The 11,050-nt window shown below is 35.4% G+C and overlaps 1 protein-coding gene across 1 annotated transcript; it reads left to right on the top strand.

Moving 5' to 3' along the window:
- Positions 1-3,369: 3,369 nt before the first annotated feature.
- Positions 3,370-8,437, top strand: LOC107039435. Its single transcript, XM_015259037.1, has 4 exons — positions 3,370-3,406; positions 3,962-4,033; positions 6,131-6,208; positions 6,378-8,437. The coding sequence occupies exons 1-4, from the start codon at positions 3,370-3,372 to the stop codon at positions 7,286-7,288; spliced, it is 1,098 nt and encodes a 365-aa protein (XP_015114523.1). The 3' UTR covers positions 7,289-8,437.
- Positions 8,438-11,050: the final 2,613 nt, after the last annotated feature.

The following is an 11,050-nucleotide window of genomic DNA, read 5'->3' as shown; positions in this document are numbered from 1 at the left end:
TCCTCGCTCACTTCGATAAACATGAATTTATTCTAACCCAAAAAAAAAATTTATTGACTATTTTCATCTCATAAAAACGTCTTGATTCATCTGAATCTTGTAAATAAAAATACGATAAAAACATTGTCCTCCACTAGTGAAATTTTATAATGGCCAATCTTTCACTTTGAAACAATGAATTTTTAATAATGAAGTGTATTTAATGACTCTTTTGCTACTAAACTTTCTCATTTTCTTTCGAAGAAAACCAGCAATTTACATTTTTTAAACTGTGTGGGCAACAACAGACAGAACACTTGGAACAAAATAACCACAGCTTCTCTCATCTCCATATGTCATTCGCCACGACAGTACCACGTGTTTAAATGAAATGAAAACAAATATCCACAGGGATATCAACTTGAGATCAAGGGCGGCATCATCATTATTCTCCCCAAAAATTCCCCATTGCTTCCCCGGCTCACCTCGACCAGTTCCTCCTCCATTAATAAACTTTTCTTGAATTCACAATCTAAATGCACTCTCGCCTCCATGGGCAGTGGTCGGCGATGAGCAACAAAACTCATTGATTTGCCACTACTTTCTAAAAGGATGCCAGAGACCTTCGAAAACGCCTTGCGGCAAAACTTTTTTTTCCTCTTGAAATATTTATTTTTAGATTAATGTCTACTTTTTGTTTTTAGCTGAATCAAAAAGACCCCAAGATGAGTAAAAGACTGTAATTAAAGAAGTGAGAAATTGCTTTCGTCACAGTGTAGGCAATATATTTTTGCTAGTAAATTAGCAATTTGTTTCTGAATGGAATTTCTATGACGATAATTTAAATTGAACGTTGCCTCAACGCTGACCCAACGTTTGGATTAAATATTTGAGTGTTCTATGTAAATTATCACAATTAAGGTGTTTCGTGTGCAGATGACTGGAGGGTGAAACGGAAAGGGAGTCTTATTGTTCTCGAGTCCTGATTCAATCGCTGAGCACGAAATTTTCCAAGTTTCAAGGAACTCTTTAAGTGTGCATCTGAACATTTTTTAAATATTGATTTTATTTATCAGAGTGATTGATTTCTTCGTCATTACCTACGGGTGTCAAATAATTTTTATTGGATGTTTTTCTAATTATTGAAATAATATGAAAATGCGTCTCGAGTAGGTAAACCTGTCGAGTGTTTTTTTTCTCTCAGTTCCATGGTCCAACCCATACCTTTCCCATGATACTCACTGACATTCGAATCACGCGCCTACGCGCGATGGCGCTATTGCCCCGAAACTTATAATTTTCCGAATCATTTGTGCAAATAAGGGGAAATCGGGGGGCAATTTGAAAGTCTCTGGGTATTATTTTTATTCTCTGGGTCATTCAAACAATATTTCTAAATTCAATTCAAACATACGATGGTTTTTATTATCTAATTAATGGTGACATTAAGAGGAAGATTTCTTAAATCTGTCATTGTTTTATTTTNCTTAGTTTTTCCTCAATAGTTCATTATTTTTTTGGGTGCCACGGAAGTTTTCCTAATTAAGAGTGGGGTAACCTCGGAGGTTATAGCTGAAGGGGTTACAAAAACATCCAAATTTCATTTTTTTTTTTTTGAGACTGAGATCTGAAAAAAATGTGCAAGAATTCTTAAAGCAGCAGCATACTCAGACATTTCTGCCATGAATTTTCCTATTTTTTTTCAGTATTTTTACTTTTTACACGAAACACCTTAAGAACTTGAAGAGGACCTACAGTTATAGTCGCATTCATGGGGTAATAGCTGTCGTGAATTGGTAAACTAAGATAAGTGCATTTTTTTCGAAAATGCGTTTCTTAGCTCAATCGCTCCCCAACAATGGTCTGCAGCTCCTCACAAAAAGATTTAGCGAAAGATTAAAATTTGACCCCAGTATTAAGAAAAAATGAGGAAGATAAGTGCAGTCCATCAACTTGTTCGAAGATATGTTGACTTATCTTCCAAAGTGGGGTCAATAGCAAAAATATAAGTTGACTTATCTTCATTTTTTATCGTAACATGATTTTGGATTTTTGATGGGAGATTGCCAGAGTTTCATTGCTAGTCCGTAAGATGATTTTTTTTGCATAAATTTTGAATTATACAAATGTACTTCTCTCTTATCTCGATGGTTTGTTCTACGAAAAGATATATAATCGTTAGTAATTCTGCATTACTATTTATTGAATCATTGATCGAACTGAGAGCACAATCGTCAAATTTAACTTTGCTTTGACATTTCTCGGATATCCAGAAAAAAATTGTTTCATTCGGAAATACATTCTATTTATCTTTTTTCAAATAAATTTTTTTTTTTTATGCTTATTTTATATCGCTTCGAGTCTGATGAGACTATATGGCGATTGATCAAGACTTTAAAAATGGTTAGATCTCACCATTCTACCCGGCCAGGAATCGAACCTGGAACCTATCCGTTGTGAGGCAACGGCCTTAACCACTACGCCAGGCCACCGGGCTTTTTTCAAATAAATGATTCGAACGATTATTAATATCTGTAATTGAAGTAAATTTTTTACTTTAATTATTGTTATCCTACATTATTTCGATAGAATTAGAATATAATACCAATGGTGATCAAGGTTTTTGAAATGGTTAAATGTCACCATTGTACTCGCCCGAGTTTTGAACTCGGAACGTTTTGTATGAGCGTTTTGCATCTGAGGCAATGAACTTACACACTACACTAGGGTCACCGAACAGAGTGAAATTTTTCGCATGAATCATTTACGTGTTAAATGAAACACCTAAGCAACTACCTAAGCCGTAGGAAAAATCGATACGAATTTTAAGCAAGCAACGTAAATACTTCACAGTCACTCCCTCCCCCTCCTTCCAGTTTACGAATTATGTTTCATCTAATGGCAATCCATCTAATGATGGGTGTATTAGGACTCTGTACAGTGCCGGGCTGGTGGGATGGTATGGAATGAGAGAGAGGGGGAGGGGGAAGAATAGAGGAAACCCAAGAGGAAATACGTTCGAATCGATTTTTCCGTCTTTTTCGTTTTATTTAATATTACTCCCATCCTGTTAGCATATACTGCGATGCTGATCAAGATGTTAAATTGTAAAATCTCACCATTCTAACCGGCTGAGTTTTGAACTCGGGATCTTTCGCATGTAAGACAACGAATTCACCCACTGCGCCAAGCTAAATTCGCGGAAAATTCATGAAACTTCCGTCAGCGAGATACAAATGCTCACCTTGCTTCAAGGCCGAATTATGTTTACTTAAGGTATTGTTTTTCTGGGAGAGTTGTACACCTCATTCATTAGAGATGATCAGTCGTGTGCTGAGTGTCACTAAGCACACACGTTTTCTCACAGTGTTTTGAATAAAAAAAGAGAAAATGAAAACCAAAAAAATCAAGGACAAAAATTTAGGAAGTAAGTAATTATACTGATTGTGATTATTAATGATTGTTTTCAATGTGATAAATTTAAATGTGTTTAAACTGATGAAAAACTCCAGAATTTGTTTCGAGTTTTTTTTTGCAGCAGTTAAGGGGAGGTTGCTATGAGTTTGAAAGTCGCGGGTTATTTCATTAAGATTTATCAAATGTTGAAGATCGATTATTTGTGACTAAAAACGAATAATTAATGCAAAAAAAAACTTTCTTTGTTAATTCAGCTCGGAAACGCTCACAATATTCAAAATAGTCCCAGGCCTTCAATTTTTGAGCTACAATTTTTTATCTTCAATGTGCTATTCTGCACATTTGTCCAAAAATTTTGAAAAAAATTTAGCTCAAAAATTCGAGGCTTGAGACTAGTTGTAAGATTTTGAGCATTTCAAGACTGAATTAACATTGAAATTTTTTTCTCTCAATTATTTGTTTTTTGGCATCAGTAATCGATCTTTAACATACGGTAAATTTTAATTATTTAGCCCAAGACTTTTAAGTTTCATAATAACCTCCCCTTACTTATTTAATTTTTCAGAGCCTAAAGCTTCGTCTACTTTGAGAACAAAACGAGATACTTCAGCAGTTACTCCTCATCGACAGCCCACAGGTAATTATCCAATTTCTGTGTTCGTATTTATTCATATTCAATTTTTTTATTTATACCTTGTAATGAAGGATGTGTCAATAGTGCGTCAATGGGATATAATTACGACTGGGTTTTATAAGAGCTATTATCTTTACTGTTCTCAATTCATTCATTAGAATTCACCAGACAACTCACCAGGGGAAAAAGTTTCGTTATAAGAAAAAATCAACCTGGAAAATTTGTTGAATGAATTGTTATATACGTTCGATTTCAAGGAGTTGATGAATTACTGGGATATTTTTATTGTTCACTGATTATAAAGTAATGGTTTCATGGAAAATTATATATTTTTTTAAATTTCAAACGAAAGATTCCAATGGAAATGACAGCGAAGTTGAGTTCTCTCATGAAAAATACGTCACTAGAAGGTCGACAAGGATTGCAAGGACGCGTGCAAAGGGAGACAAAGGTACTGCTTAGTTTTCCCAATTGCCATAAGAGGAATCACTTTTTGAGAGGAAAGTTAATGAACTGGTAGAGAGTTTAAGGATTGTGCCTCTTTATTATTGAAAATTATTTAAATGATAAAGAGACGATGAAAAAATTAGTTAAAAGGCAAAAATACAATGGACCGTATGACAGTATAGCTGAGTAGTTAGAGCGCGGGCTAGTACGTGGATGACGTGGGTTCGATTCTTCACCAGGTGTCATTTCACAAGAATATTTAGTCAAGTTTTTTTCAACAAGGGGAGGGGCGACAGGAAAATTTTTTCTATATTCTTAAGGGTGTGCGGGAGAGAAAAAGATAAAAGTTTGAAAATAAAATTAATGTATATGGGGCATCTCATGTCATCTCATCATCATCATTGTCAATCATATTTTTCTGTATGCCATTTTTTTTCAAGTTCCGTTTTGAAAAATCTGCTCACGAAAATCAACCCATTTGAGTTTTTCAATACGTGTCTTTCCATACACTTGTCATATAGAAATGAACAATATTTTTTTTTGTCAATTTTCCATTGATTTTTTTTTCAAAAGCCTTAACTGATGATTTTGATCATGTTGAGTTCGCATAGAATGCCTTATATGTCTATAAAATTATTGAACATGTACACTAAATAATTCAACATTTGCAAAACTTAAAAAAAAAACGTTCTGACGAAACTGAATACATCTATTACCTCAGGCGTAAAACTAGAACAATCTGCAATATTAAATTATGATTAAGTCATCTCTGCTAGTTATCAAATTACGAATTTTATCGTTGCTACTCTTATATTCTGTATAATAATAATTTTAGATGAGAAAATTGAAATTCTCTCGTCAATTTCAAAGAAATTTTTTAGATTCAAATCCGCTGATTTCAAGGCTTAGCTTCTCACTTCAGTAGCCCTCCATTTGTTTTGTTTTATTAAAAAATGCGATCGGAAAGAAATGAATAATTAAATTTTTCTCTTAGTGAAGGTCCAAACTTACTTCGTACTAAGCACTCCAAACGAAAGAACGTCGTCAGAGTGATTGCGACGGAAAACAAGGTTGTTTCGGAACAAAAGGGTGCTGAAGAACAGAGACAAAATTCCACCAAAACTGGGCACTCATTTAAAGAAACCGAGGAGAAAATGAACAACTGTGAATTAATCAAATGTAAAACAGATGCTTGTCCGGAAAACAGCACTGATGAAATCAACAAGACTCACAGAGGGGCGGCGAATCATAAATTAGGTGAACTTAGGGATGAAAGTAGGAGTTCTGACGCTCAAATTTGTAATGAAGTAGAAAGAGAATAAAACTTTCTCGGTGAACACTTGCTGATGGCAGATGATTCTGATGACAATGATGATGTTGTGTGTAGTTTCAGATCCATGTCGCTCAGTCAAGGTAGCAGAAAACTTATATTTCATGATATTTAATCAATTAAACGTCAAATTAATTAATATTCCAATTACAGACCACGCTGAAAAGAATACCAATGCAGAAAGTCCCAAGCGAACACGAAATGAATTAGAAAGAGATTACGATGAACGCAGTGAAGACGATGAAACGGTCAAAATATTCATAATTATGAATGGCTGGAATGTTTGTACGATTGGAAACCCAAAATGCAATTATTTTTTTTAGTTTCAGAGAGTGATTACAACCCATGTTCCTCGTCAAATCCCGAGACCAGTGATGAGGGCCTCGAGGAGTGTCCGATAGGTAAGTAGCTTTAATTTGTTCACCGTTGGACAAAAAAACGCAAGTTTCATGGGCAACTAACTTGTAATTTTTAGAACAGTAACAATCAATTTAGTTTACGGGGAAAAAAATTAATAACCTTGAATGATGAAGAATCTTAGTTTTGTTTAACTGTTTTTTTTTGGTCCAGGACGAAATAGGAGAAAATTGTCAGAGAAGATTTACGGAATGGAATCAACCGAAGCACCTCCAAAGAAACGCTACAGACGATATATTAAACCAATTAATTCCGGGAAAAGAATAAAACTAAGTATCGCTAAAAATGCAGGCGAATGCTATGTCACTAGTGGTGGTAAAATTGCGAGGGCTCGCCAGCGTAGGAAACTCGGAAGTTGTCGAATGAAGTGTCGTGAAAGAATACCTGATGAGATATGCGAGACACTCAGTAAGGGTTTCTGGGATTTGAAAGATGTCAACCTTAAAAGATTGTACATTTCTCCCCTCATTTCTGTTGGGTCAAAGAAACGGGTGATTTATTCTGAGTGCAGTCCATCGAAACGAAGGAATCGTAATATATCTCTTAAATATTCAGTGAGTGTACAGGGAGAAACAGTGGCTATTTGTAAAGGCTGTTTCCAAAATATTTTCGATCTTTCGAATACATTTATTTCCACTGTCGTCACTAAGAAACTAGATAGCCTCAGTGGAGTTCCTGCAGTAGATTTGAGAGGACGTCATTCATCGACACGAAATCTACCTGAGGCTACCATGGACACCATTAGAGATCATATCTTGAGTTTCCCAGCGTATGAATCGCACTACTCCCGAAGCAAAACGTCAAAAAAATTCTTACCACCTCATTTGACTCGTACCCACATGCTCAAATTGTTCACGGACAAGTATCCAGGTATACACATATCTCGATTCACGTATGAGAGAAAAATAAAAGCTCTTGGTTTATCGTTTAAAGAACCCAAGACAGATACGTGTAAAACTTGCGATACTTTCCAAATGCAATTGAAATCATCTACGAGCGAATTGCAGAGAACTTATGCTCAAATGAACATCATCAAGCCATCGCTGCAATACCCTATACGATGAAGTCTTCGGACAAAGATATGGCTAAGGACTCTGACAACAAGGTAATTGTAGCAACATTCGATCTACAGAAAGTTCTTGAGACCCCACATCTACCCACTGGTCAGATTTACTACTCGAGACAGTTGCATACATTTAACCTCACGGTTCATTGCTGTAATGATGACAAGAGCTTCAATTACATGTGGCACGAAGGGATAGGCTCCAGAGGAGCAAATCAGGTAGCCTCGGCTGTCTATCACTTCCTGATGCAACTCCCTGAGTCCGCCGAGCATGTAATTTTCTATTCAGACTCGTGTGCCGGACAAAATAAGAATTCCATCGTGGCTACCATGTTTCTGTACGCTCTTCAGAAGAAAAAAAGTTTGAAAACCATTGACCACAAGTTTTTGTACCCAGGGCATACTCGAAACGAGTGTGATTGTGATCATTCAGCAATCGAACGAGCGAAGAAGAATGCAGAGCACATCTACATACCGAGAGACTATTATAACATGGTGAGAAACATGGGAAAGCGTTATGAGGTGGTGGTAATGGATGGAAATAAACAATTCAATTTTTCCGGGCTCATTGACAACGGCACAGTGAGGAAACCTGCCCGTAACGTCAATGTAGAAGAATTGCGTTGGAGAGAAGTGCAATGGTTGCGTTACCAGCGTTCAGTCTTGGGTTTAGTGAAATACAAAATTGGCTTGGAAGAAGATGCAAGATTTCTTATCATGGACATGAGGCAAAGAAACTTCTTACCACAACTGGCGGTTCAATATGTTCTTTCCCCACATCCTATCAAACGTGAAAAAAAAATGATTTACTGAAGCTCCTGCCACTCATAGACGCAGAGTGCCATGCATTTTACCAAAATCTGATTGTTTGTGAGGAACATGTTCCTCTCATACATCCAGATATTTATTCATCAGAAGACGAGGATGATGATTCTAATTAAAAATTCGCTCTGAGCAAATTTATTGAACCGCAAAATCAATGAGTAAACCTTGAGCCATTTATTTTCAACTTAATAATATCCTCTTAATTTAGAAATCTTAACAATCTAAACTCATCTTAATAATCGCTGAATTGTGCCAGTTAAGAAAATGTTGTTCCACCTGTATCTTTTATAATGATATAATAAACGTTTTTCACATATTGTTAATATACTTCAGAAACTAATTAACTTTACTAGAAGCGGCACGAGATAAGTCAACATATCTGTATTCGTTTGAACCACCGAGGAAGATAAGTTGACTTATCTTTCCCGAAAATTCAATCACTGCGGATAAGTGCAAGATTTCAGCTCAAATCGCATTATAAATGCACGTCCCTGTTACATTGAGGGAAGACTCGATAAATGAACGAGAATCGAGCGCCAATTCGTGTAAAATCCCAGTGACCATCGCAAAAATAGTTTTTAAGCTCTCCTGTAAAATTTGGGTTTTTGCACTTATCCTAGTTTACCAATTCACGACAGATAGGGGAAGCGAATTCGGAGAATGCGACTGTATTTGGCTACCCCCACTACGCACTCTCGCGGGGCGAAATTTGTGAGAACTGGAGCCATAAAATAAAAATACTAAGAATTAAATTTTCATTCTATTGAATGTAATGCTTTAGTAAATCATTTTAATCATTCCTTTATCATTCCAAACACATTTAATCAACTTTGTTTTTTTATAATCAACCGATTGCATTATCAAAAATAATTTTTTATTGTCAAAGGGGTGTTGGTCTTCTAGTTTTAGTTGTACAATTCACCTTAATTCTGTTTTTCTTTCAACATTTTTATCGGCAATCTTCCAGTTATTTTCTTTATTCTGATTCATTATCTAATTCCTAACAAAATTAAAACCTCTCTCCATGATAGTCTGCAGGGAACTGAACTTCATGATCGAAAATTCATGTTTAGAGTATTTAAGTTTTCCGCTTTCGTGGAATTGAGAGACAATGCCTCTTCGAAGATAACGTTGGAGTGGACTTCGGGGCCCGTGGGTAGTCGAGTGGGGGAAGTGACCGAGCTACGAAAAATCAATGTGGGACATGCGACTCCAACGAATACGACTACATGTAAACATGTAAATTATATATAATATGTATTTTTGTATTTTTTTAGCAGAATAAACCGAATGGTTAGAATGATTTGAATTTTTCGGAGAAAAATTGCTCCAACGTTGGTAGCCAATGTTGCACCAACGTTGGTAGCCATCACTGCCCCAATGTTGACAGCCAATATTGCCCCAACGGTGGCAGCCAACAGTGCCCCGGCGTTAACTTTTTTACCTTTCCCCGAATATGGTTTTTTCAAAATCAAATTTTTCAACAACAGATAATGCATCCAATCTCATGATCAAACTTGCTCAAGATGGCATTGGGAAGAATATTTTAAATGGCAATTGGATTCATTTAAACAATTATTTTTTCAGTTTTCGAAAAACGATCGGTCATACACGTACGAAAAAATTTAATAGAAAACCTATCGAATTCGTTAGAAAATTCTATGGAATTTCTATTAAACTTTCTATTAATTTTTGGCTGATTCTATTGACATGTTCAATAGAGAACATTCAATAGTAAAAGTCAACAGAATTCGATTTTTCTATATAACTTATTTTTTTCATATATTTTCTATAGAATTTGCTCGACTCAAATTTTCTAAGATTTTTTCATTCTATTTTTTTTTCTTGTCATCAAGAAAATCAATCGAAAAAACATAGAAAATTTGAGCCGAGAAAATTCTATAGAAAATATCTCAATAGAATAAGTTATATAGAAAAATTGAATTCTTTTGAGTTTTTCTACTGAATATTTTCTATTAAACAATACACAGAATCGGTCAAAAACTAATAGAACAGTTCAATAGAAATTCAATTGAATTTTCTAACGAATTCGATATGTTTTTCTATTAAATTTTTTCGTCCGTGTACATACATCTGGACATGGTCTGCCACGAAAAATTGAAAGTATCAGATTCAACGAATGCAATGCTTCCTTTGGAAAGCATAAATATTTAAAAGGTTCGAAGGGCTTTTTCAAGTAGTGATTTTTTTAAATTATCAACTTTTAAAAAGTACTTTAACAAAATTGAGAAATTAGTGTCGTTGATAACGCAGTAATAAAATGAGATGAATTAACATCACTTCGAATTCATCATATTTCTTGGAAATATGTCAGCACTCCAAGGAGATAGTGAAATTCTTATACAGACCATTTTTGCAACTCTCACTTTACTCTGCTGGGAAGGTCGGTATGGGAAGACGACCATTTCTACTAGATGCGCACGAATTGATTCGAATCAAACATCTTCGGAATTTAATTCCATTGTACATCTTTACGATATTAGGAAAGCGTTTTTATAATTCATTAAATTTTATGCAAATACAAGTTTTTCCAATCGGGCTATGTGGCGCACTTAGTAGCAGCATGAGATTCACAACCTTAAGCCCCCGGGTTCAGGCCCCACACCGCTTTCTCATCACAAGTTTCAAACCGAATATTCCACTGAGTTTTCAACTGAACAATCGAACAAGAAAACCCGGCGGTGGCAAAGAAAGCCCGGTCAAAATTTGAAAGTTTTTATGTATAGTGTCTGCACTAGGGTGGCCCATTTTACGGGTATTCCTGAATATTTCCGATTTCGTCTCAAAAAATGATTCTTCAGTTAATAAAATACCCCTGTGAATTTTGTCATATTTTTAAACTGCATTTTGATGGTTGCGCCGTGTGTTTAAAGTTTGACTGACATTTTTGACCTACTGGCAGTAGAGGTTATAAAAC

Source organism: Diachasma alloeum, unplaced genomic scaffold, assembly GCF_001412515.2.
Source record: "Diachasma alloeum isolate Michigan unplaced genomic scaffold, Dall2.0 Dall_scaffold_00300, whole genome shotgun sequence".
Lineage (NCBI taxonomy): Eukaryota > Metazoa > Arthropoda > Insecta > Hymenoptera > Braconidae > Diachasma > Diachasma alloeum.
Note: the sequence above shows the minus strand (reverse complement) of the source record. Positions and strands in the feature narration are given on the sequence as shown.